Source organism: Canis lupus, chromosome 10 (assembly GCF_003254725.2).
Source record: "Canis lupus dingo isolate Sandy chromosome 10, ASM325472v2, whole genome shotgun sequence".
In the NCBI taxonomy this organism is placed as follows: domain Eukaryota; kingdom Metazoa; phylum Chordata; class Mammalia; order Carnivora; family Canidae; genus Canis; species Canis lupus.
In genome coordinates, this window is record NC_064252.1 from 31,816,273 (window position 1) to 31,843,167 (window position 26,895).

The 26,895-nt window shown below is 42.5% G+C and overlaps 2 protein-coding genes across 15 annotated transcripts in view; both read left to right on the top strand.

Moving 5' to 3' along the window:
- BPIFC (BPI fold containing family C) overlaps positions 1-2,020 on the top strand; it is a 60,936-nt gene extending 58,916 nt beyond the window's left edge. For 11 of the 13 annotated variants that reach the window (XM_025461533.3, XM_025461541.3, XM_025461538.3 and 8 more), the window contains 2 exons: positions 160-236; positions 1,419-2,020. In XM_025461533.3, coding sequence (XP_025317318.1) covers positions 160-236; positions 1,419-1,541 — 200 coding nt within the window. In that variant the 3' untranslated portion in view covers positions 1,542-2,020. Of the gene's footprint in view, positions 1-159; positions 237-1,031; positions 1,201-1,418 lie in introns of all 13 variants that reach the window. The other 2 variants (XR_007413485.1, XR_003141933.3) reach the window with 2 other exon arrangements.
- Positions 2,021-3,525: 1,505 nt separating this feature from the next.
- On the top strand, positions 3,526-26,881 carry RTCB (RNA 2',3'-cyclic phosphate and 5'-OH ligase). 2 transcript variants are annotated; one of them, XM_025461630.3, is made up of 12 exons: positions 3,526-3,728; positions 6,217-6,295; positions 7,662-7,729; positions 9,689-9,788; positions 12,722-12,878; positions 15,011-15,167; positions 16,623-16,782; positions 18,179-18,354; positions 19,073-19,261; positions 19,938-20,048; positions 21,438-21,557; positions 25,773-26,881. In XM_025461630.3, the coding sequence occupies exons 1-12, from the start codon at positions 3,636-3,638 to the stop codon at positions 25,878-25,880; spliced, it is 1,518 nt and encodes a 505-aa protein (XP_025317415.1). In that variant the 5' UTR covers positions 3,526-3,635; the 3' UTR covers positions 25,881-26,881. The 2 variants fall into 2 exon arrangements, with proteins under 2 accessions (XP_025317415.1, XP_025317426.1); XM_025461641.3 differs by lacking the exons at positions 3,526-3,728; positions 6,217-6,295 and adding an exon at positions 7,526-7,584.
- The last annotated feature ends 14 nt before the right edge of the window (positions 26,882-26,895 follow it).

Genomic DNA, 26,895 nt, shown 5'->3' on the forward strand with positions numbered 1-26,895 from the left:
ACCAGGAAAATGTAAGGAACATAGAATGAAAATACAGAATCGGGAAGAAGGAAAAGATAGATTATTTAAAAGCTGCTTATTCACCTTTAACTAAACAAAAAGTTTGCCAAAACTTCTGTGTCTGTGCCTAGTTATCTTACATTCTGTTCTGTATTTTAGCAAAATTGCAGCAAGGAATTCCTCTGCCCAACCCACACAAAATCTCATTTGTCAATTCAGATGTTGAAGTTTTTGAGGTAAGAATGTGAATATTCTCTTCACTGCCCCCATTTCTTTTCATAGTACAGTAAGCCTCATCCTATTTTGCTTACTCTGTTTTATGCCACTTTGTTCTCCTTTGTGTTTTTCCAGCCCAAGGAATTTTATAGGCAAAAGATTTAGCTCTTAAAGCTTATAGTCAGGGCACCTGGGTGGCTCAGTGGGTTATGCATCTGCCTTCAGCTCAGGTCATGATCTCAGGGTCCTGGGATTGAGTCCCATATCATCGTTGGACTCCCTGTTCAGTGGGGAGTCTTCTGCTCCTTCTCCCTCTGCCCCTCTCCCCCTACGCTTGTTCTCACTCCCTTGGTCTGCTCGCTCTCTCTCTCTCTATCTCTCTCCCTAAAATAAATAAATCTTAAAAAAAAAAAAAAAGCTTGCCATCAACAATGAAAAGCATTTAAACTTGAGTTTAAAAATCAGACCAAGTCCCTTTGCAGCCAGGCTTATTCACACCACACACTATGAGAAGGTGCACTGTGGTGCTCTATTTCATGCATTCCACAAAACAACCTGCAAGGCTGGGATTAGCAGTCCCATTTTACAAATGAGAATACCGAGGCCTGGCAGAGACCTGACTGGCTCTTCTGATTCTCTCAGTGAACCTTTGCTTGAACCAAAGGACTCTCCTTGAGGTTCAGGGATCTGTTGTGAGCTGTTTCCTTATTAATCATTATCAGCAAACTCCAGAACACCTTCCCCCCCCCCCATTTTGGTGATTTTTTAGGGGGAAAGGGTAGAGGAAGTAAGATTCTTTTTTTTTTTTTTTTTAGATTTTATTTATTTATTCATGAGAGGCACACAGAGGCAAAGACATAGGCAGAGGGAGAAGCAGGATCCCTGCAGGAGAGCCTGATACAGGACTGGATCTCAGGACCCTGGGATCACAACCTGAGCCAAAGGCAGATGCTCAACCACTGAGCCACCAAGGTGCCCCAGGAAGTAAGATTCTGATGAAATTCTCAGATCTCATACACTAGCCTGCCCTCCTGCTTCCCTCCCCACCTCCTCTTCCATAGCTGCTTAAGTCACATAAGGAGACCATAATCCCAAGTGGCTTGTCCCTATGTCTAAGGCACTCAGAAGAGGACAGCGGGGGGTAGGGTATGACACAGGAGGACCTGGTCATGACATTGTCTTCACCATTGCCTCCTTTTCAGGGTTTCCTTTTGATTTCCACTGACCTGAAGTATGAAACATCCTTAAAGCAGCAGCCAAGTTTCCATGGTTGGGAAGGTCTGAGTCTCATGAGTGGACAGTGGAGGGGGAAGCCAGCCGCCTGACTGCCTATTTGACATCCACTCCAGGAAGTAAATGGCCCTTAATCCCACAGCTGCCGAAGCCCAGGAGGGGAAGACAGTACACACTGGATTGTAAAGCTCTTGTGAAGTGCTTCGGTTGACAGTTTTCTTTCTCAAACCCTTGGGGACAGAGGGAGGCAAACTGAATTAAAGAGCTAAATCAGGGTGTGTGTCTGTGGGTGTGTGGAGGGGTGGGTGTTTCAATGTGTGTTTATGTTCGGATGCACATTGTGTGTTTCCTGTGTTTATAAGGTGCCGGGGCCAAGAGTGAGGCATATGCCTCTGAACAGGTGCAGGAGAAACTCTGAATACAGGTTTGCATGAATGTTTCTGGAGGAACTCCCTTTAGATCTCCTAGCAACCCAGGGTTTCCCCCACTTCCCTGCTTTTTGGATTTTATGTTTTATATTTACAGCTACTGCCCCTTGTATTTAATTAAACTTGTTTTCTATCAATGCCAACCTTGTCTTTTTATTTGAAAACTTATCTGCCCTGGATTTTTTTTTTAATAAAATAAAGATGAGAGAATTTAGCATCTTTATTTTTTTTAAGATTTTTCATTTATTTATTCATGACAGACTCCCAGAGAGAGAGAGAAAAAGGCAGAGACACAGGCAGAGGGAGAAGCAGGCTCCATGCAGGGAGCCTGACGTGGGACTCGATCCCGAGAGACTCCAGGACCAGGCCCTGGGCCGAAGGTGGCACTAAACCGCTGAGCCACCTGGGCTGCCCAATTTAACATCTTTAACCAAGTTGACAAAAAGTGAGGGTGTGCAGACTTCAAGGCTCGATTTAAAAAGGAACACCCTGTCTCTTGGATGTTTCTGGTAAGAAATAGTGGTCACAGGAAGCTCTGGAAGTTATACCACTTCTTTAAGTTTTAGGATTTTCCCTCCCAGATGAAATGAAATGAAAGTGCAGAGTCCTAAGCCTAGATCATTTGTAGTTGGCAATATACCTAATCATTGGGGTGAAATGGGGTCAGAAGAGGAGGCAAGGGGCACCCCCATGGATAATGTAAGAATGACTAGAACCCACCGCTTCATCTCCCCGGAGCTGACAATCTAGGAGCGAGTGGAAGACGGCGGGTTCCTGCAGGGCCAAGCCCCGCACTGGTTACTCCACACTGCCACCCACTCAATGCCCACAGACACTCGGAAGAACTGTGGTCCCATTTCACAGACGAGGGAACAGAGGTGACGAGGGATGAATCCTACAGGGCTGGTAAAGCAGCCTCTGCGTGCAAGGCAGAGGTAGAATCTGAATCCAGGTCTTCCCAAGTCCAAAGTCGCCGCTATTTGCATGAGGAAGGACTAGAGGCCGCAACAAGCACGTCAAAATCCCCTTCTAGTGTGAGCAAGAGACGTGCGCATAAAGAGCGCGAGCACAGGGCCCTTGGGACCCCGGGAGGCGGCGCGGGGGGCGCGGGGGCGCGGGGGCGCGGGGGCGCGGGGCGCGGGGGGCGCGGGGGGCGCGGGGGCGCGGGGGCCGGGCCGGCTGCGCTCCGTTCGCCTTCCCCGCGCACGCGCGGCCGTACTAACCACCGCAGCGGCGCTCGCCGGACTCAATGATAAACTGTCACTTTCGTTCTTTGGAATGACAGAGACTTATTGAAGGTGCACCCACAGATTCATTCTCAGGCATTACGGATTTCCAGGAACATGCTTCTCGGCTGCAGACAGCTCCCCCCTCGCTGCTGCGGACGTAAACACCCAGCAGATATTCACTACAGCGCTCGGGCCTGATCCGCATTCTTCCAGCGCTGAAAAGCACTCCCAAAACGAAGGATGACTACATCTCACTAAAAATGACTGCCTTCGGCTTAGCTTTCAGCCGGGAAGGAAAGGACCCGTCAATATCCGGAAAGGTGCACACTAGAGGGCAGTCTAAGTTAACGAGAGAAAAGCGATTTGGCGCTACGAGTTTCGAGCCTCGGCGCTCGCCGTCGCCCAGCCTGCGGCGGAGCTGGCCGCGCCTGCGCGTCGGGCTCCGGAGGGCGGTGCTTCCGGCCGCGGGACAGCGCGGCAGCGGCTCTTCGAAGCGGAGCCGGGAGTTCTCGTCAGCCTTGTCGCCGCCATGAGTCGCAGCTATAATGATGAGCTACAGTTCTTGGAGAAGATCAATAAAAACTGCTGGAGAATCAAGAAGGGCTTCGTGCCCAACATGCAGGTGAGGCGGGGAACGGGAGCCGTTGGCGAGGCCTTCCCGCCTGGGGGCCCGCGGCGCCTCCCCCTCGCCCCGACCCCCGCCCCCTCGCCCCCCCCGCCCCGCCCCGCCTCCTAGGCCCCCCCCACCCCGCGTTCGCGCGGGACCGCCGTCGCCCGCACCCCGGCCGGCCCCACCTCCCGGCAGAGCGGGACGTCCCCGGGGAAGCCCTAGGGGTCGCCACATCGGCGCTTGTAAGGCGCTTTGTCATGGAAGTCTCGAAAACGCACCGTAGGACCCGACGCTCCCGAGCTTTGGGGACGCCAGTGTCCCTTTTTTTTTTTTTTTTTTTCCCCCCTTTCCTCGGTGGCACAGCCAGCCCAGGGCGGAGTTGCCGGCCCGGAGCGCTCCCGAGTCTCGCGGGCCTTCTGCGCGGCGCGCACGGACCTCGGTTCGCTGAGGCAGTTGTTAGCGGCCGCCGCCTGCTAAGGCGTGTTTGGGTCTCGCAGCGTCGAGAAAGTTCACAGGGCAGGGTGGCTCGTGTCTCGGGTGATAGTCCCCCGGCTAGGGCTGGGTCGGGAGCGCAGCTTCCGCCCGGTTAGTAGCGGCTCAGCCCCTACCCGACACCTGCGTTACGGTTACTGGTCCTCCTCGGACGGAATGATGCGTTCCCGACGGAGACCTGGGAACTCCGTCCGTACCAGGGGGTGCGAAAGCCTGGGCTCACCGCCGCCCGGGCTCCCTGCCACTTGTGCCTGTTCCGCGAAAGTGAAGGAAAAAGTCAGGTTTGGGTGCATATGTTGTTAAATAGGTCTTTGAAGTCTCTTAAGGTGCCCTGTGCGGGTATGGGAGGTTTGTGGTTCTGTGTCCTTGATAACGACTCTACTTGATAACGACTCTACTCTTTTACTCAGTATGGAAACTTAACTGAGTGTCGCCCATGAGCAGAGCTAGACACCGAGAAGAAAGGGCCACAGACATAAGGCTCCTTTTTGCTGTTTCCCATTTAGCCGGTTTCTGTATGTGGACTCTGGCTCCCTGAATGGAGGAGCAGGAGAAACCAGGCCGTGGTGGTCCTGATGACGCACCGTCAAGGTCTGGCAGCGGTTCTGGCCTAACGTTTGATAGACGCACTGTTGCTGATCCTGCCTCGGAGCAAGTCTTGTTTTGCTAGGCAGTTCTGGTTTAACCATTTGTAAGACACATTACTACCACTTCCCTAAGAGTGGAGAGTTGAAGTCTTGATATGCTGCTCTTAAAAAGTCACCTTTATGCCTTATTACCTCTGTTGTATTCCCATTCTCATGAGATGAGTGAATTTCACAGTGACATGGTATCTTTCTGTCTTCATCTCCATTCCTCGCGTAAGACGCACAGTCTGCACTAAAACTTCTTCCCCAAAACACTCACTTCCCAACTTGATGTCGTCTTTGTGTTTCCTTTATATCTTCTAAATGTCTTGCAGCTCCAGTGACATCTCTTGACTCCGAAGAGCTGGTTCAAATAGTGAACATCCCAGAAACCTCCAGCTCCCTAGGATGCTGAGCCATTTCATCAGTTTCTTCCATAACACTCACCTGTCATAGCACTTGCTTGCTTCATTGCACTCAGTTTTCCAGTCTGGGCTGCATCATGGACCGGAAATTCCTCAAAAACAGGATCTTACATGTTCTTCATATCTTCCCTAATGCCCAGTACAGTGCCTAAAGCATACTAAGTCCTCAGTAAATGTTTGGTAAAGTAATAAATGTAGCCCTTAGAAAATTGTACTGGAAACATTTTCCTTCAGCTGGTGGTGTTATTCACACAGAAGTCTTCTTTCTGATAAAGAAATTTGTCCAGATAATTAAATGTTAAGTCTTTGTTTCTCTATTAGCGTGAGTGGGCCTGTGGTGTTACAGAATTGTGTCCTCCATCGTCTTTTGTATTCTTTTATCAAGCTTCTTTATCCTCTCAAAATTATGTAGATTATAGAACTAAGCACACAGTTGAATAGCTATATGTTAAAACTTTTTTTTTTTTACTCCATATTTACCTACGCGTAGATTTGTAAATCAGCACAGGACACAAGTGTAATGTGCTATTATCTTAGGCACAGGAAAAATACACTAAGATCACATGACTGCATATTTATATTTAGAATCCTATTTTTATTATTCATCTATTTATCAAGACCCACTGATTTTTAGAAGCACAAGAGTATTGGGACTTTTGGCCTCAATGAGAGCATAGTTCACACATGCAAAAAATATTTTACCTCTTGAATTCCTAAATGCCACTTTAGAAGTAGGAGAAAATACAGAACAATTTGTGAGCATTACAAATCAATTTTTAAGACATATTTAAAGATAAGAACATGTACTCATTGTTAGGAAGTTTTCTGCTTCCTTAAGGTAATGAGAAGTGTTTCAGAAAGAGCAAAGCAAAATAAATATATAGAGAATGTGTACTCTACCCATTGCCTATATATCATGGATGTGTGTTCATAGTTTTTCCTTTTTGTTGGTACCAGGTGGAAGGCGTTTTCTATGTGAATGATGCTCTGGAAAAATTAATGTTTGAGGAATTAAGAAATGCCTGTCGAGGTGGTGGTAAGTGCATTAGTCTTTTACATGTGGTTATATCAATAGTAAGTATCTTCCCTGTGGTCTGAAAATGGTAGTTCAATTATAATTTTAAAATACAAAAATATTGTCGGGTAATGACCAAGATTTAAGTGAGATCAAGGACACCTGGGTGGCTCCGTGGTTGAGCATCTGCCTTGGGCTCAGGGTATGATCCTGGAGTCCCACATTGGGCTCCTTTCAGGGAGCCTGCTTCTCCCTCTGCCTGTGTCTCTGCCTCTTTCTCTGTGGCTCTCAAGAACAAATAAATAAAATCTTAAGAAAAAAAGACTTAATGAGATCAGAAACCTGTTACTTATTTGTGACCACATTGTTAGCCACCTGGCTTTGTAGAAACTGTTTAGAACTAGGTTAACATGGTTGGTTTCAAAGTTAACCTTGGACAGTAATAACAAGCTACCATTTATTGTGCACTTATTATGTGCCGGGCACCTTGCTAGGTACTTAACAGAGATTACTTCAATTCTTAGAGTAATTTTAAGAGGAAGATGTTTTCTCCATTTTACAGATGTGTAAGTCAAGGCTTAGTAACCTTAAGTACTTTTAATTTGTCCAATTGCATAGCTTCTCGGTGACAAAGGTGGAACTCAAGTCCAGAATACAGACTGATTCCAAAGTCCATATTCTTAACCAGTACACTGAGTAGCCTCACAGCTAGTCTCATCTGTAAAAAGGAGTTGATTACACTTATCTCGCCAAAGTACAGCAATGTTTAGAGCTAAGTGTATAAAGCTCTAATATAATGCTCCAACAGTGTTGATGGTATTCAAATGGAACCTGTTTTTAACCCTTTTATTTTGAGCTCAACAATCTAAATCCCACTTCTCTCTCCACTAGGACATCGTGACTTGCCTAAAATGACACTGTGACCGAGTTATAGAGCTGGGATTGGAACCCCATATGCCCTGCCCCTCAGTCCAGTGTTTTCCCAGTTCATCTACCTTGCGCTTTTTTGTCACAGTAAAACCGTTGTTGATTTTTTTTTTTTTTTGGTAAATAATATGAATTATTCAAAGAATAAAGTGTTTTTTTTTTTTTACATCAGCATCATAACATTTATTAGTTGTTTTACATTTGTCAGTAGTGTTTTCAAGTAACCTTCTCATAGAATGCACAGGATGCTGACAGCACATTTGTAATTATTCTGGTTGCCATCACTACCTTTCTCTGCCATCTTGATGGCACTTCACCTCAAGTGTCCTGTCATGCTTTGTTGTTCTGGTAGTCCTAACCACTGCCCCTTCATTTAATGGAAGGTAGAAACATATGAATACACTTAATGCTAGAAATCAATTATGTCCCCTTTACTAATATTGAATTTTTTTGTCTTCAGGTGTTGGTGGCTTCCTACCAGCCATGAAACAAATTGGCAACGTGGCAGCCCTGCCTGGGATTGTTCATGTGAGTCCATGTTCAGAGTTTTAATCATTTATATTTTCTCTTAGTCTAAAAGTTTGCTGAGTGGATGAATGGCCATGCCTCACCGATAGTGGTGTCGTTTAGGTAGTGACCTTCAAACATCTAGAAATAATCATGGAACTTAAAGAAATAATTGAGTCTGGATAGCATCTCAGTTTCTGGTTGCCTTTTGATAGAATCTGTAAGCATTTGAGAATCTGAAGTAGTTTTGTTTTCTTGTTTCTTCGTCACAGTACATCATTATTCCTGGATCAGGGTACCACCATTCAAAGTTTGGCTCTGGCTTCATTCAGGAAGATGATTGGAGAAAGAAAGGACAAAAGTTTAAGGGTTAGACCTGTGAGGAGGGAGAAAGGACAGTATAGATGTTACAGGCATGATTGGTAAAGGAGGGAAGTGGCAGTAATGGGTAGGCCTGGGTGGTGCAACTGGGGCCCCCTCCATGGTCTAACATTCAGGCTCCACAATCAAAGGAAGGTGTGAAATCCAAACAGACATTTTTTGAGGCCTTTATACTATTTACTATGCTGGCACTTGGGCAAAAAATGAAATGTCTTGTGCATTTAAGAAACTCGTAGTGTGTAGGAGTCTGCATACGTCCTTACCAAGCTTGACCTGCATTCTTCCCAGGTCAAGGCCCTTTTCTAGGCCCCGGATATAGAAAATGTACAGTATTCATGCCATCAAATGCGTTACATTTGCCTCTGATTGCTTAAACACTAAGGGCCTGTATAAATCAGATTTCACTTAGCCTGACATGACCACAATTTGTCAGTGTGTAAAGATTGTCTTTAAATGTAATACCACTGGGGATCCCTGGGTGGCACAGCGGTTTAGCGCCTGCCTTTGGCCCAGGGCGCGATCCTGGAGACCGGGGATCAAATCCCACGTCGGGTTCCCAGTGCATGGAGCCTGCTTCTCCCTCTGCCTATGTCTCTGCCTTTCTCTCTGTGTGACTATCATAAATAAATTTTAAAAATTTAAAAGTAAATAAATAAATGTAATACTACTGGGAATCCCTGGGTGGCTCAGTGGTTCAGTGCCTGCCTTTGGCCCAGGGCGTGATCCTGGAGTCCCAGGATCGAGTCCCACGTCGGGCTCCCAGCATGGAGCCTGCTCCTCCCTCTGCCTATATCTCTGCCCACCCCCCTCATGAATAAATAAATAACATCTTTTAAAAAAATAAAAAGTAAATGTAATACTACTTTGAGGTACCTGGGTGAGTCAGTTGAGTATCCAACTCTTGATTTCAGCTCAGGTTATTATCTCAGGGTCATAAATTGAGCCCTGTGTTGGGCTCCACACTCAGTGGGAACTCTGCTTAAGATTCCCTCCCACAGGGATCCCTGGGTGGCGTAGCGGTTTGGCGCCTGCCTTCGGCCCAGGGCGCAATCCTGGAGACCCGGGATCGAATCCCACATCAGGCTCCCGGTGCATGGAGCCTGCTTCTCCCTCTGCCTGTGTCTCTGCCTCTCTCTCTCTCTGTGACTATCATAAATAAATAAAAGAAAAAAAATATTAAAAAAAAAAAAAGATTCCCTCCCACTTCACCCCACACTTGCAAGCTCTCTCGCTCTAAAATAATAAATCTTTTTTAAAAATAATATTAAAAAAAAAATAAAATAAAATAAAAAAAATAAAAATAATATTTAAAACGTAATACTTCCTTAAAGTTAGTATGTATTCCTCCTGTGACATGTTCTACTGAGGGTTTTCTGTTTCAGTTTCCTTAGTTAATGGTCAGACTTTATTAAAAAAATTTTTTCCTGTTATTTTTAGCTTTATGATTAGGAGTTTTTATACTTAGTTTCCACCAATAGAGAAGGTTTCACAAAAACAGGACCTTGATTTGGGGAAGGCTTCAACCCACAGCCCCTTTGAGAATTACTGTGATCTCATCAGGCAACCAGAGCTGTATTTCATTTTCTAATTCTCTTTCAGAGATCTATTGGGCTTCCTGATGTCCATTCAGGTTATGGGTTTGCTATTGGGAATATGGCAGCCTTCGATATGAATGACCCCGAAGCAGTGGTATCCCCAGGTAAGGTCACTGTGCACGTCAGCTGTCAGGTGTGAAACATAGCTCTTCTGAGATAAGAGTATGGATATTTCTCAGTCTCATCATGTTCTGTCATTTTCTTGTGCCCTTATTCACTGAAAGAATTAATTGTGGATGCTCCAAGAGGTAATTAAAACATCAAGTAAAGCATACATTTATGGAAGATTAATTGGGCTCCTACTATATGCCAGGCACTTTCTAGACATTGGCTACAGAACAAACTAAAACACTTCGCTGGCGAATTGTGTGTCTTCTTTGTGTCCCGGTTAACTCTCGGGCAGATTGGACCTAGTGATGTTAACTCCACATAGCATTACCGTGAGGAGTAAATGAGTTAGCCTGTGTAGAATACTTAGCACAGTACTAGGCACTTAGGAAGTACTGAGTAAGTGAGTGCTCTTATTATCATCATTACGACTGACTTCTAGTTGTATGCATCTTTTCTCCTGTGGGGTGCTCTCACTGAAAATATTTCACACCAAAAGTAGTATCTTTGCTTTTAGGGTCTGAAAAAGAAATGAAATTTTAATTGTATCTTGACAGTTCTGCCTTTAACAGTGATGGATAAGCTTGTTTCAGGGCAGTCCTCTGCCAAGAATAACAGGAAAGGAAGGCTAAGATAATGTTTTCAAAAGACAAAAACACATCTGTTTGAAAGCATAGGAAAGCTACTGAAACTAAGAATTTGTGAGGCAGAGACCAGAGAAAAAGTACAGATACATGAGCCCAGCATTCTTATTTGTTTTTCTCCTGAGATTCTGGTAAATTTCAGTTAGTAAGGATGTAGATGATTTGAGCAATCCAGTTGACCGATATGACCATTTGACTACTGATATATATGTGTAGTGTGTGTACACACGTCACAGTGTGTCCAAGAACTCTAGAATATAGTTTAAGTGCACACAGAATGTTTATCAAAATTGACCAAATTGGGATCCCTGGGTGGCGCAGCGGTTTAGCGCCTGCCTTTGGCCCAGGGCACGATCCTGGAGACCCGGGATCGAATCCCACGTCGGGCTCCCAGTGCATGGAGCCTGCTTCTCCCTCTGCCTGTGTCTCTGCCTCTCTCTCTCTCTCTCTCTCTTTGTGACTATCATAAATTAAAAAAAAAAAAATTTTTTTAAATACTTAAAAAAAAAATTTTTGACCAAATTGACCATATTGCAGACCCATAAATCAGTACTCAAATTTTAAAGCATTGAAATTATAGAACGACAGTTCTCAAACTTTTCAAATTGAGGTTGATCTCAAAGGCTTTTAACAATGTTTACCTTGCCAGAAATTAAGACTGAGAAGTATTTAAAAGAGTAACACACAGGTACATATTTCATTATCTATCGGGTCAAGGAGCCTTTGGAAAACTTTGTTGTGCACTCGAGAGAGTAAGTTTGAAAGGCTTATAATGCATTAGCATTATTATTTTCTTCTCTGGAAGCTTCTAGGTATATAAACACCACTGGTATAGAAGGTATTACCTACTATAGTGTAATTAAGTGGGAAGTCATTAACAACAACTAAGGGGAAACTCATATATTTACAGATAAAGCAATTTGTGTTTAACAAGTCAAAAAAAAATAGTGGAAACTAGAGAATAACTGTGACTGATGTTAATAGAATACTGTGTCTAAAAATTATGGGCTATTGTTAGTGCCATACTTGACATATAGGAATATATAGCCTGAAATGCACAAATTAGAAAAGAAAGGCTAAAATACTAGTGATCTAAGCATCCATCTCAAAGTTAGAGAAAGAACAACAAATTAAACCCAAAAAAGACAAAATTAAGGGGCACCTCAGTGGCTCAGTCAGTTAAGCATCTGCCTTCAGCTCAGGTCATGATCCCAAGGTCCTGGGATCAAGCCCCGCATTGGGCTCCCTGCTCAACGGGGAGTTTGCTCTCCCCCTCCCTACTCCCATTCATGCTCTCTCAAATAAAAAAATTAAATCTCAGAGGAAAAAAAAAAAAAGTAATGAAACAATACACAGTAGAAAGGATGAACAAGGCCAAAAATTGGCTCTTTGAAAAGGCTGATAGAATTCATAAACCCCAACAAGAATGATCCACAAAAAAACGAAGCATGTAATCTGTAGTTTAGATGATACTCATTGTTCATCGCTGCCTTCCTGACCACAAACTACCCATAGTATGTACATTAATTTAAATGTTTTGATGTCATCAGACTTCACCTACTTTGTGGACTACTTTTAAAAAGTTCTCTTTAAAAGGGTAGCTGTCAGGGCCCCTGGATGGCTCAGTTAGTTAAGTGGCTGCCTTTAGTTCAGGTCATGATCGCAAGGTCCTGGAATTGAGCCCCCACATCTGGCTTCCTGCTCGATGGGGAGTTGTCTCCCTCTGCCCTTCCCCCTACTCCTGCACATGTCTCTCTCTCTGTCTCTCTCTGTCTCTCAAATAAATAAAAATGGTTTAAAAAAAAAAAAAACTTGCTTTCAAAGCTTGCATTAATGATGAGAAACCCATAATGCCTGGGTGGCTCAGCAGTTGAGCATCTGCCTTTGGCTCAGGGTGTGATCCCGTGGTCCCAAGATCGAGTTCTGCATCAGGCTCCCCTTGAGGAGCCTGCTTCTCCCTCTGCCTATGCCTCTGCCTCTCTCTATCTCTCATGAATGAATAAATCTTTTTTTTTTTTTTTTTTTCAATTTATTCAGAGGCAGAGAGAGAGGCAGGCAGAGAGGCAGAGACACAGGCAGAGGGAGAAGCAGGCTCTATGCAGGGAGCCCGATGTGGGACTTGATCCCGGGTCTCCAGGATCACACCCCAGGCTACAGGCGGCACTAAACCGCTGCGCCACCGGGGCTGCCCCTGAATAAATCTTTTAAAAAAAATGAGAAACTGTAGGTAACATTGCCCAACTACTTGGTTTTGCTAATCTATGACTAACTTCTGTATTTTGTAGGTGGTGTCGGATTTGACATCAACTGTGGTGTCCGCTTGCTAAGAACCAATTTAGATGAAAGCGATGTCCAGCCTGTGAAGGAGCAGCTTGCCCAAGCTATGTTTGACCATATTCCTGTTGGAGTGGGATCAAAAGGTGTCATCCCCATGAGTGCCAAGTAAGAGCACAAGATTCCGATAAACAGAATGGAAAAGAAAGTAACCACATGACCCTCATACTCATATCCAATGTAGGATGCTTAGGGGATGGGGATGTTCAGTCACTTTTCAGGAAGTAATAATGAATTGTTCTTTTACACAAGAGGTTCCTCTCCCCTCATTTATTAGAGACATTAGTCAACTGATGTCCATTAGAACAGTCTTAGACACACAGAAATTATAATAGAATAATACGCACTGACGATTATCAAGCGCTTGCTACATGGAAGGCACTGTGCTATTGTATATGTATATCATGTCATTTTGTCGAGATGATAATCTAATATTCTCCACTGACAAGAAAGGAAAGGGAAGTCTAAAGAGGTAATAGGGTGCCTGGGTGGCTCTGTCGGTTAGGTGTCTGCCTTCGGCTCAGGTAATAATATCTAGGTCCTGAGATAAAGCCTACATCGGGCTCCTTGCTCAGCAGGGAGCCTGCTTCTCCCTCTCATGCTGCTCTCCCTGCTTGTAGTCTGTCTGTCTGTCTGTCTCTCTCTCTCTGAAAAATAAAATCTTTAAGATAGATAGGTAATAGTAAAGTCAGGATTCAAATCAAAGATCCTTTGGCTTCAGAAGACTATATTTTAGAAACTTAAGGACGCCTGGGTGGCTCAGTGGTTGAGCATCTGCCTTTGACCCAGGTCAGGATCCTGGGATCAAGTCCCACACAGGCTCCTCACAGGGAGCCTGCTTCTCCTTCTGCCTATGTCTCTGCCTCTCTCTGTCTCTCACAAATAAATAATTTACACAGAAGGCTGTATTCTGAACTGCCTTTTGTCAGCGAACCTATATTTAGCCACAGCCTTCCTTTTTGAATGATAGCATAGAATGTTGTATGTTTAACTAGGATGTTAAATATTTCAATTGGTAGAGAATGAAATTAAAGGCCACAGCATAACTGCCTTTTCAATGGCCATTGATGGTACTGTCGTGGCTCATGTAAAACTGTGCGTCTTTTTTTTTTTAAGATTTTATGTATTTATTCATGAGAGACACTGGCAGAGGGAGAAGCAGACTCCCTGCGGGGAGCCTGATGTAGGACTTGATCCCAGGACCCCAGGATCACAACCTGAGCCAAAGGCCAACAATCAAGCACTGAGCCACCCAGGTGCCTCAAAGCTATGTGTCTTAAGCTTTGCAGAATATGTGCTTAACAAGGATGTTTCTTTGGCATCTTCTTTAAAATTTATCTTTAAAATATCTTTAAAATTTATGTGACTTTGTATTCTAGTTACCTCCATGTACATACATTAATACCAGCATGTTTCTAATTATTACGTATTCTACCGCTCCCCTCCAGCAAAAAACAAAACAAAACATTGGAGTAAAATTGATACACTTGGAGGATTTGTGATTTTTTGTGGTCCCTGACATGCAGCCCTACTTTGAAAGTCATACCTAGAACGTATAAATTCCAAGATACTCATAAATGTTTTAGATAGGAATTTTGTCTTGTATAATAATGTTTGAAATGGGCTATCATGGGGAGATGACATGGACAATTGTAACCTTCTGGATAGCATGTTGGGAGGGATGGCTAGATCTTAGGTGAAAACCAAGGCTTCTTCATTCTAGGGGTTTAATGTATGTGCATCTACCTTCAAAATGCATGTGTGCTGAAGCCATGTAGTACTTGTGCGAAGGTACCATAAAATGTATCCTGCGCCCTCTGAAGGTTTTTACATAGGTTTATTTATTATTTGGCCATGATTTTTCATAAATTATTAATGAAGGTGAGTAGCTGTGGTAGTTAGTGGTAGGTGGTAGTATCTGATTAGTTACATATTTTCTTTGCCTTTCAGAGAGGCAGTCTAATGCAAATGACATTGGAAGAGTACAAGGGACTAAATAAATGTCTAAAGAACTATCATCGTCTGTAATATGGCACTCACAATTTTATGTCACAATTATTTATGTAGCTGCTTTCCTCAAAAAACTGAAGTTCCTGAGAGCATAAACTTTGGATCTAGCACAGTGCCTGGTACACAGGCAGTAGTAAATGGACTGCTTCCCTCTGCCCTTTTAAGACATGGTCATCTTAGCTTTTGCTCTACCATGGCTGTGAAATGACTGGGCCTTATTACTCACACAGAGACTTGGAGGAGGCCTTAGAGATGGGTGTGGATTGGTCCCTGAGGGAAGGCTATGCCTGGGCTGAGGACAAGGAGCACTGTGAGGAGTACGGCAGGATGTTGCAGGCCGACCCCAATAAAGTCTCTGCAAGGGCTAAGAAAAGAGGCCTTCCTCAGGTAATACTTGGGAGGGGCAATGTGCTCAGGGGGAGGGGAGGGGCACGTTGGTTATGTTTTTGTTGAGGGGGAAAAGGTTATCTTCTATGTAGCAAATATATCCCCAGGTTTTTCACTGTATATCAAAAACACAGATCTGTTGGCTTTACCCTTCATTCTTACTCTTTTAAAAAGCTGTTAGGAACTTGCCAGATGTTCATAAAATAAGACATGCTGAATTAGAAATGGATGAGAAAAAAATGAAATACGATTATAAGGCTTAAAATGTATGCCCAGATTACATATATATGTACTTTGATGGTTCACAGATTTGGCTGAGTTTTCTGGAGTCTTAAGATGAGAAGACATACCTTGTTAGTTCATGGTGTCCATGAGATAAGAATATACCGGAGATCCCTGGGTGGTTCAGCAGTTTAGCCCCTGCCTTCTGCCCAGGGCGTGATCCTAGAGTCCCGGGATCGAGTCTTGCATCTGGCTCCCTGCATGGAGCCTGCTTCTCCCTCTGCCTTTGTCTCTGCCTCTCTCTCTCTCTCTCTCTCTCTTTCTCTTTCTGTGTCTCATGAATAAATAAAACCTTTAAAAACAAAAAAGAGGTAAGAATATACCACATGTTTGAAATATGCAGCTAATTGCAGTGGCTTTGCCATTAATTCACTGTGACTGTGAGCAAGTTTCTTGCTTCTCTGAGTCTGGCTTTCTTAACTGAAAATCAGAGTAGTTAAAACTTGGCAGCTTCTAAAGACTTCTGGCACTTCTGTGCCATGATCCCCATGGCACAGGGATTATTAAACATCTATTAACTCCAGTTACAGGATATATTCTTCAGTGGTAGGTAAATGGTAGGTGTCAACAAGCTCATAGATGTTTCAAAATCATTTGAGCTTGGACCTTGTGTAAGAGTCAGCATTCACCAGAGTTCATCTCAAAAGTTGACCCTTCTATCTGCAATGTTTAAAATGTCCTGTAGGCCAGATAGTGGTCTGAGTTTGGGTTTATGAAGCTTTTAATATCTATATATCTCAAGCAGATAATGATACGATAAACTTTTGGAATTGCCATATTTTCATTGTGTATTGCTTTAAATGCATGAAGCATCTCTGAGGTTCAGAAATTTCTTTGTTATATAAACCAATATAAACCACTGTGATTATTTTTTGTTATTGGTTGATTTTACCAATTTGCTTTTTAAATGCAGAATAGAAGCAGGGTGCCTGGGTGGCTCAGTCGGTTGAGAGTCTGACTCTTGGTTTCTGCTCAGCTCATGATCTCATGGGTGCTGAGATCAAGATCAGTGAGTGTTAGGCTCCATCCTCAGTGGGGAGTTTACTTGACTCTCTCCCTCTGCACATCCCCCCACTTGTGCATGCACACTGGTGCTCTTTCTCTTGCTCTTAAAACAATAAATCTTTAAAAGCAGAATAGAAGCTGTTTTATCAGACATTCTTATTTTTGCAGTTGGGAACCCTGGGAGCAGGCAACCACTATGCAGAAATCCAGGTTGTGGATGAGATTTTCAATGAGTATGCTGCTAAGAAAATGGGCATCGACCATAAGGGACAAGTGTGTGTGATGATCCACAGTGGAAGCAGAGGCTTGGGCCACCAAGTAGCCACAGGTATAGTCTGGATCTAATTTTAGACTCAGTGCTCAAACGCACATTTATGGGGAACCAAATAGAGATTTCAGGGAGAGAGCTCTGAAACTATATAATGCATAGATTTTTACTATTTCACATGGTATTGTTATAAGAAATTAAATACTTCACATAAACTATTTCATTTATACACTTATGACATATGCACATGGTTCTCACATATCTATATGCAAGGTTAAGTGTTATAGTGGACTCAGTGATGAACTTGGCAAGGACCTCCCCTCAAAAAATCCTGTCTCAAGAAGGATGTCACGTTCATTAAAATGAAAAGGTAGTATCTGATAAAATACAACAGAATAGTCTATATAGTAAAGTGTTTAGGAAAAAAATTTTGGAGGTGGCATCATGAATACATACTGTTTGCAGTTTGGACAGTCATGCACAAAGGAAGTTTATGACCAAAAGACACCATGAAGAAAGGAGAAGGCAGGGGAATAGCGACAAGATCACTTTGGACATGTGAAAGGCTTTTATGAATTTATGAGAAGACACATGGAAATTATTATAAACCTTAAGATGTGTATTATGTAATTTTTTTATGTAATTCATCCTTGTGTGTACATTTCATTCTATGGGAATTTACTAATTTGGGACATCCTGACCCATTAGAATATTAATTCTAGCAAATATATGGAGCACTGACTAGTAATTCTGAGCTTTACTGAATAACTTTTCTACACTTTGCCAAGAATTTGATTTTCCTGGGGCAGCCCGGGTGGCTCAGCAATTTAGTGCTGCCTTCAGCCTAGGACCTGATCCTAGAGACCTGGGATCGAGTCTCACATCAGGCTCCCCACATGCAGCCTGCTTCTCTGTCTGCCTATGTCTCTGCCTCTCTCTCTCTCTGTCTCTCATGAATAAAATAAAAATCTTTGGGGGGGAAGAAAGAAGAATTTGATTTTTCTGCTGTTCTAGCAACTTGCCTCCAGCTCTTTTCTGTTAAGTCACTAAAAGATTACTTTTTAAAACCATGATGGTAATAAGATGTATTTACTACCTCTGTTCATCTTCATGCCAGGAAAGGAGTAATTAAGACCATGTTGTTGCTGTTTGTGTACACATCTTATTCCCTTTGTAAGTTATCCAGGGAAGGTGTTATCTTTGTAACCCCCAAACTCCAGGGAAGTGTGTTATCTTTGTAACCCCCAAACTTGAGTCACACAACACTAACAAAAGGTTCTCAATAACTACGTCTTGACCAAGCAAATAGATGAACTTAGAAAAGCTTCCAAGGGAAAGTTGTATTTTATTTGCATTTTAAAAAGTGGATTTAAATGTGTAGCCTCTCTTTTTTGCAATAAATCTGAATTATAAAGGGAAAACCAGCTGTTTTAGACTCACTCTTTCTCTTGTCCAGATGCACTGGTAGCTATGGAAAAAGCCATGAAAAGAGACAAGATTATAGTCAACGACCGGCAGTTGGCTTGTGCTCGGATTGCTTCCCCAGAGGGTCAGGACTACCTGAAGGGGATGGCAGCTGCTGGGAACTATGCCTGGGTCAACCGCTCTTCCATGACCTTCTTAACCCGTCAGGTATAGTTGAAGTTGCTCATCTGTTTCTCATGGTGAAGTTTTAAACAACCTATAAAATCCGGTTTTGGAAATCTATGTAGTTAATATTGGAAATATTACCAAAGTGTCCAGGCTCTTCATGTCTCCTTAAACTAAGCCAGCAGAGTATCAGGTATGGGGAATGAGAGAAGAGGAGAAGCCAAAATTATTCCTAGAATTTGCCTTGAGCAGCAAATGGATAGAAGTGCATTCACGATTAGAAGGCTGAGGAAGAAGCCGTTCTGAAGGGTGGGATCAAGAATAGCTCAGCAGGTTTTCATCCAGAGTTGGAATTTATGGAGTGGTAATTGTAATGTGAGGGGCTCCTGGGTGGCTCAGTCAGTTAAGCGTCTCCCTTTGGCTCAGGTCAGGTACTGGGATCCTGGGATTGAGCCACACATCGGGCTCCCTGCTCTGGGAGGAATTTGCTTCTCCCTCTGCCCCTCTCCTCTGCTTGTGATCTCTCTCTCTCTCTCTCTCTCTCTTTCTCTCTCTCTCTTTCTCTCAAATAAATTAATAATTTTTTTTAAAAAGGAATTTGCAATGTGATGTAAAAGATGTTGTCTTTCCTGTGAAGGTTAATAATACTACTATATTTGAGCTCTTTAATCTCTCATTCCCTATAGGAATAGATCCGCTGAAATCGATGAGTTTTGAAGAGCTGGTTCTGGTTGCTTTTAACTTGGGCTTTTCCCTTTAGGCTTTTGCCAAGGTCTTCAACACAACCCCTGATGACTTGGATCTACATGTGATCTATGATGTTTCTCACAATATTGCCAAAGTAGAACAGCACGTGGTGGATGGAAAGGAACGGACACTGTTGGTACACAGGAAGGGATCCACTCGGGCTTTCCCTCCTCACCATCCCCTCATTGCTGTGGATTACCAAGTATGTACTAAGCCATTTGTGGTTTTAAGCCATGGAGGCATGATTTAGGTATTTCTAACATGGGTGAATTTAAACAGGCAGCAGTTGTGAAAAGAAAAATCTGTCCTCCATGAGAACAGTCATTTCCAGTCTTCTCTGAGGCAGTGACTCCCCCCTTATTTATGCTTGCAGTAAACTAAAACATCCCGCATGGAGAATCTTTTACCCCATAAATGTGATCTTTTCAAGGCCTTTAAATTGATTGGAAGGTGAGATTAAGATTAAACTCCGTCTGTTCACTTTGCCTCTCCTCTTGGTGTCTGGCTGTGATAGAGGTAGAAGGGCCTATAGGCTGCTCTCATTTTCCCTGTGATAAGGAAATCAGAACCTGGAGAGGTCAAGTGCCTTTCCTGGAGAGGTTCCTCCTAATGATGCTATCCCAGACATTTGAATTTGGCTTTGCTCTTGTATTGTCTGTCTGCTTCTGCCTTCCTGGTCCCTGCATTTTCACTCCCTTCCACTTCCCTCTCAATTATCCAAGAATTGAAATATGTCGTCATAACAATTGTAAAAGCAACATATTTAGAGCCCCAGGTTTCTCCCACAGTCCTGCAATGCAAGAGGATGTGTAAATATCAGGCATAAAAACCTCATGCTTTTCTACATTGTGATGTGTCTGATTTGTGTGTGCCTTCAGCTCACTGGACAGCCGGTGCTCATTGGTGGCACCATGGGCACCTGCAGTTACGTTCTTACGGGCACCGAGCAGGGCATGACGGAGACCTTTGGGACCACTTGCCATGGAGCGGTAAGGAAAAGACTTACTTAGAAATCCTCTCTTCAGTTTTGTCATTTTTCATTTTGATGGGTGAATGTATTAGACTGAGCACTAACCAAGTTGAAGTTTAGTCTGCCTTGGCTTCTACCTGAATTTATTCCCATAATATATACCATCCAGTGAACAGACTAAGGTCACCAGTATCCACCTTAGTGGAGTCATTTTAGGGCCAGGGACTGTTCCCCATCTCTACAAGTCCATAACATCCAGACTGGGAAATTGCCATATTAGCATAACGGACAGAGCCTTAACTGATGCAAGTTCACATCACAGCTTATCTCAGTGATTCACTGGACCTAGTCATTTGCATCATTTGCTCCTTACTTAATAGGTCCACTCAAGATGTGGAGGCAGAGCCCGCACGTAGACTACACACCTATCTCACCATATCACCTCCTCTAAGCCAGGGGTTGATAAACTTTTTTTGTAAATCACCAGATGGTAAATATTCTAAGCTTTGGGGCCATATGGTCTCAGTAGTAGCTACTCTATTGTGCCATCGTAGCAAAAAAAAAAAAAAAAAAAAAAAGGCAGCCATAGACAATATATAAACCAGTGGTAATTACTGTGTTCCAATAAAACTTCATTTACAAACACAGGTGGTAGGCCAGATTTGGACCCCTACTAGCTTGCCAACCCCCTGTTGTGAGCCATGAGAGACTTATTAGCTAGTGAGGGAGTGAAGAATAGAAACTCTATAGAGTACCTTCTCAGAGAGCAGACCCTCACAAATATATTTGAACCTTTTTCTCTGATCCTCTCTCATATTACCAGTTACCTCCCAACTCTTCATTTTAACACAGTGATCAAAATCAGCACATCTCACACAATACGTTAACAACACCTGGAAGCTTTTTTCTTGGGTTTCTTTTATTTTTCTTTTATTTTTTTTGTTGGTCACAATGAGGGAGGGGAGCGTTGCTGCTGGCTTCTAGTAGAGGCCAAGGATGCTGGTAAACATTCTACATGACAAAGAATTATCTGGTCCAAAATGTGAGTAGTGGAATGTTGAGAAACTATTTTAAATCACAAACCACAAAGGTATTGTGATTACAGATATGCTATTTACAATTAAAATAAATTTATTTATATTGAATTGGTAATAGTATTTAGAAATACAAAATTAAAATTTTCAATACTTAATGTTTTATGTAGATGGCAATTTGTTGTCTAGAAGGATATGATGAGATTTTTAGTGGAAGACCCCTTATAAGGTTGATAAAATAGAAAAAGATGGTTTTCTAAATAAAGAAGTCAAGGAAAGGGCATATAATCCCAAGGGTTTAAATAATTGCTGGAGTTGAACATAAGTTGTAGCTCAGAATTTATATAGTGAAATTTATTCCTTTCCCAATCTAGGGCCGTGCATTGTCCCGAGCAAAATCTCGTCGTAATTTAGATTTCCAGGATGTCTTGGACAAACTGGCAGATATGGGAATCGCAATCCGAGTTGCCTCACCCAAACTGGTTATGGAAGAGGTAAGTGAAGCTTTGATAAATGTTCAGCATAAAACTGTGATTTATGCCACTATATAGAGAGCATAATTTTTGGTTTTACTATTAGGTATTATGTTTTGTTTTTGTTTTTGTTTTAATAATCTCAGTTATAGTTTATCATTGTTTTTTGTTTGGAGATTAATTACAAGCCAAGTCCATAGAAATAATTCTTACCTTTCTACATATTAAACTTTAAAAATTGTTTGAGCACTCATTTTAAGCTTTCTTTTGCACAGCTATTATATACTTATATTTAAATTTGAAAGCAGATTTGGAAAGGAAGATAACCATTTTGTTTGATTCAAGGGAGCCAAGATTTTGTTTAAATTATATGTATGTGTATGTACATATTCAAGTTAGAAGCAGCACAACTTGTTTTAAAAGTTTAAGAGACAAAAAGTCATGCAGAAGAAAACTCAGTATCCAACGCAACTGTTACTTCCTTTTCTAGGACACTTAACTATCTTCCGTTTTTTCCCTGAATGCTTTCTCTTTAAAACTAATTATAATCATAGTTTACAAATATTTTGTAGTCTTTTTATTTATTTATATCCTTTTGTTCCTTTTTGTTGTTGTTTTTCTCCCCTCTCCTTTTTTTAATTTAGCACAGTACTATACTATTGTTTGTGAGGTCTGTTTTTTTTTGTTAAGATTTTTATTCATTTATTCATGAGAATACACAGAAAGAGAGGCAGAGATACGGGCAGAGGGAGAAGCAGGCTCCATGCAGGGAGCCCGACATGGGACTCAATCCTGGGTCTCCAGGATCACACCCTGGGCTGAAAGTGGTGCTAAACCACTGAGCCACCCGGGCTGCCCGAGTGTCACTTTTTAATGATTGCCAAGTCATTCTTGCCAGCTAAGGATCATAAGTTTCTGCCCATATTGGACACTTCATTGGCTTCCAAATTTTCCTACTATAAATTAAGTGATACCTTCACACGTGAAGCTTTTTTTCCAGTTGTTTTTTTTTTTTTTAAGATTTTATTTATTTATTCATGAGAGACACAGAGAGAAGGCAGAGACATAGGCAGAGGGAGAAGCAGACTCCTCTCAGGGAGCCCGATGTGGGACTCTATCCCAGAACTCTGGGATCACGCCCTGAGCCAAAGGCAGACGTTCAACCACTGAGCTACGCAGGCGTTCCGAGCTGTTTTAATAATCAGAATGAAATCCTAAAAGTAGACTGAGTCACAGAGTATGACAAAGCCTTATTTCTTAATAATTAATTTTTCTGGGCAGTCTGGGTGGCTCAGCGATTTAGCATTGCTTTCAGCCCAGGGCCTGATCCTAGAGACCTGGGATTGAGTCCCACGTTGGGCACCCTGCATGGAGCCTGCTTCTCCCTCTGCCTATGTCTCTGCGCGCCTCTCTCTCTCTCTCATGAATAAATAAAATATTTTTTAAAAATAAATAAAAAATAATTTTTCTCTCTGATTTTAAGAATAACACCTGTTTATGGGGTACCTGGATGGTTTAGTTGGTTAAGCATCCGATTAAGGTCATGATCTCAGAGTTGTGAGATCAAACCGGGATCCATGCTGGGCATAGAGCCTGCTTTAGAATCTCTTTCTCCCTCTCCTTCTGCCCTTCCTTCTTTCCCTCTCTTAAAAAAAAAAAAAAAAAAGAAAAAGAAAAGAAAAGAAAAACACCTGATTCATTAAGAGATTTTGGAAAATGCAAAGAAGAAAACAAAAACCATCGAAAATTCCACCAAGCGCAGATAATCTCTATTGACGTTTGGCATTTTTTTTATGTGCATGTTTTACATACGGTTTTTTCATTCACTCAGACATGCTTATTTAAACATCTATAGTTAGGTCCTATTGTAGGTTCTAGGGTTACTGCAGAGAACAAAACTAGCAAATCTCTTTCTTATGAAACTTAGCACATAGTAAAAGATCTAGTGTGTTAGATGACATTAAGTGCTACAAAGCACAGATGGGACAGGGAAAGATAGGAACTGGGTGCAGTTTTAAATAGGGTGTAAGGTGTAGTTTTAAGTAGGGAGTAGTGATACTTGAATGAAGACCTGGAGTGAAGGAGTGGGCTATGTAGGTAACTAGGGACAAGCTTTCCAGGGAGAACAGCCCTGTGCAGAAACACTAAGGCGAGATTATACTGGGATGTTTGAGAAATAGCAAGGAGGCCACTTGTGACAAGAGCAAGCAAGCGGGAGATGAGGTCAGAGGCAAGAGTGCCAGATTGTATGAGTACTTGCCTTTTCCTTGACAGAAGGACTTTTGCTCTTCTTATTCTGAGTGGAGTATTGGGAAGACATTGGAGAATTTTGAGCAGAAGAGTAACATGATCTGGCACACTGATGAGGAGAATCTGGAAGAAAATTGGTGATGCAGGAAAGAGGGGGCAATTACTGGAGTGATGTCCTTGGATAGATAAGAGGAGATGGAATTGGGTGTCCAGGTGGATGAGGTTGGTCTTTCTTAGGAGCTGAAATAATGAGTCCTTAATAAAAGGAGAGAAGGTAGGATGCAGGTAGTCAGGGAAGAGATGGTAAGATTTTAGGGAGATTCTGTTCTAGTTATTTCTCTTTTCAGGTGTAATAGACAGTAGTGCCAGAAGCTAAGAATGAGGCTGCAGGAGAAGGGATCAGATAACATTTAAGAAAAAGTAATCAGCCTGGTGAGATTTTTGGTGGTTGCCAGCATAGCAGCAAGGGCCTCCTTGAGCTAAATTCAGTGATTGGGTGTTTTTTTCAAGAACATTCAGCTGTACAGGTATAGACAGGAAATAGATGTTGAGTTAACTTGAACTAGGTTTACAAATATGGTACAGTGGAAGGAAACAAGGCCGTTGAGGGTGTTGCAAAGAGATTATACGTCTCATGGGGTTAAAGGATTGTTGGAGATGGAGCACAGGAGGGAGGGAGCTGGAAACCCAGCTTGATCACCAGCCTGACATGCTTGAAACTGAAATTACAGAGGAGTTGTGGTCACTGGTAAGGACAGGTTCTAGGGTATGGCCCTAGCTGGGAATGAATGATCAGGGTAAGCATTGAAGGAGCAAAAATCAAGGAACTATAAAGCCAAGATACTGAGAGGCCCTCTTCCTAGATATTTAAAACATTGGAATTATATATAGCAAGACAGAGTGACAGTGAGCCAGGAGTGAGAAATCTTCAAGTAATGCTAAGGTAAGGAGTGATTCCGAGTCTAACAGATAACTGCAGGAAGAAGAGGTAATGAAACGTGAGGACTGCAAGACTCAAAACTGGGAGTGCTTAGGGAGAAGTGAGTGCGAATGGTCTGGAAAGAACCAAGATAAGCAAGGACGCCTGTCACACTCCTAGGCCTGATGACAGGACCCCATTTAGGATGAAAAATAGCTACTACTACAGAAAGTTGGAGGTGGAAGTAATATCCCTAGGGGAGATCTGTGTTTCAGAATGAACACGAGGGTGAAGAGGATGCTCAGAGAAGAAGAGAACAGGGAGAGGATTCTGCACATACTCCCTGGAAAGAGTCCAGAGGCTGCTGTTGGAAAGTTAGAAATTGAAAGAGAATGGGAGAGGAGCTAGAAGGGGATATGTACAGGGCCTTTGGGAATCTGCTCGGAGGCCCGAGCTTCTGCGCGGCCATGAACAGGGAGAGAGGTATTGTGATGCTCTGTTCCAAATGGCAAGACAGTGACTGGATGGGAAGGGAGGGTGGAGGTCTTAAGGGAAACTCAGAAATAAGAATGTGCGTATACATGTGTATACACATGAACATATACACACATGTGGCATTAGTAATATAAATGCGTTGAATAATTTTCCCTTATTGTGAAGGTGATAGCTATTCATTCCAGAAATTTGACAACTATAGAAATAAAGGAAATCAAAGTGGCCAGTAACTACCAACCAAATATAATTACCCCTAACAGGATGATTTGGTGCATTTCCTTTCTGTTGGGTATTTGTGTATGTGTTTTATTCAGTTACATTTACTGCTTTTCCTAGTTATACAAGTAATATATATTCTATGGGGAAATTATGAGAAATACAGAAAAAGATAAAAGTGTTTTTCATACTATCCTCTTACCAACATGGAGTTCAATCATCGTCTTTATTTGATATACAGCAAAGAGAAAATTCAATATTATTTTAATGTGCATTTTAATCCCACATGAAGTTTAATACTTTCAAGGATTACATTTTAAGTAGACTTTTACAACGTTGTAACTCCTTTCCTGTAGGCTCCTGAGTCCTATAAGAATGTGACGGATGTGGTGAACACCTGCCATGATGCTGGAATCAGCAAGAAGGCCATTAAACTGAGACCGATTGCTGTGATCAAAGGATAGAATGCTGACTGCAGCCACCAAACTCCACTGCCCCTCATGGGATGGAGGTGGACTGAAACTCCTCAGACATCAGACTCGAGACCTGACAGGTTCCAAAGTGCACAGCTGTAACTGTCCATTCCAACGTGGCTGGCGGGCGGCTGCTGCCTTCAGGAGCCAGTGTTGTAACATTACCTTCCGGGAAGAGTAACATTGCCCTCATTTGGAAAGGAATGTATGTGCTTCCTCCCTGATTATCCCACATGTTTTAGGAAAATCTGTTAGGGGGTGGGGATAGATCAAGATACTGCCTAACTCCTCATAGAAGTCTTAGTCATGACAGTGAGCTTCTTTACACCAAGCTCTGTGTTTATATTCTCAGAGGTATCATGTAGAGCGTTCTATTAAATAAGAAGGTTTTGAAATGTTTTCTTTCCCTCCTCCTTTTGTCAGTTTGTCAGTTCATCCACCCATCCACCCTCTTCCCCTGAACCCAGCAAAACCCTAAACACCACTCTCATTTGGAAAGTAGGCACAAAGTCCTATCCAGATACAAGAGGAAAGGATAATGGGACACGTTGAGGAGGGAATATGTATAGAGGTGTAGAAATAGGGGCCTAAAAGAGCAGTTTTTCATAGACTTGCTAATTTCTCATCCTGAAATATGAGGCAGAGTTTTGACTTACCTGCATAGCAGTGCCTTTTGGTACCTGTCATAATTAGGCCTGGTCTGATAAACTGATTTGTTTTTGGATGATTTCTTGCACAGCAGGAACAGAGAACCTGCACGATACTGAATATTTTTGTTTGTGATTGAATTATAAAAACATGCAATGACCACAGTTGTGATGTTAACAGTTGCTCTTTTGGGCAAGTTGACTGCTCTTGTGCCATCTAATCACATTTTGTGTTCTGTACTATGACACCTGAAGATGTTATAAGTTACAGGTTGCTAAGGCCTTTGTTGAATCCAAACAGCCAGTAAAATAGAAAAATCTAATAAAGTTGCAATATGTTGTTTATATCTTGTGCCTAA

What these genes read in the sequence shown, in the direction of transcription:
- RTCB (XM_025461630.3), top strand. Translation starts at nt 3,636, where the DNA reads ATGAGTCGCAGCTATAATGATGAGCTACAGTTCTTGGAGAAGATCAAT. An exon ending in GCTTCGTGCCCAACATGCAG is followed by an intron (nt 3,729 to 6,216) that starts GTGAGGCGGGGA and finishes TGTTGGTACCAG; the next exon opens with GTGGAAGGCGTTTTCTATGT. An exon ending in AAATGCCTGTCGAGGTGGTG is followed by an intron (nt 6,296 to 7,661) that starts GTAAGTGCATTA and finishes TTTTGTCTTCAG; the next exon opens with GTGTTGGTGGCTTCCTACCA.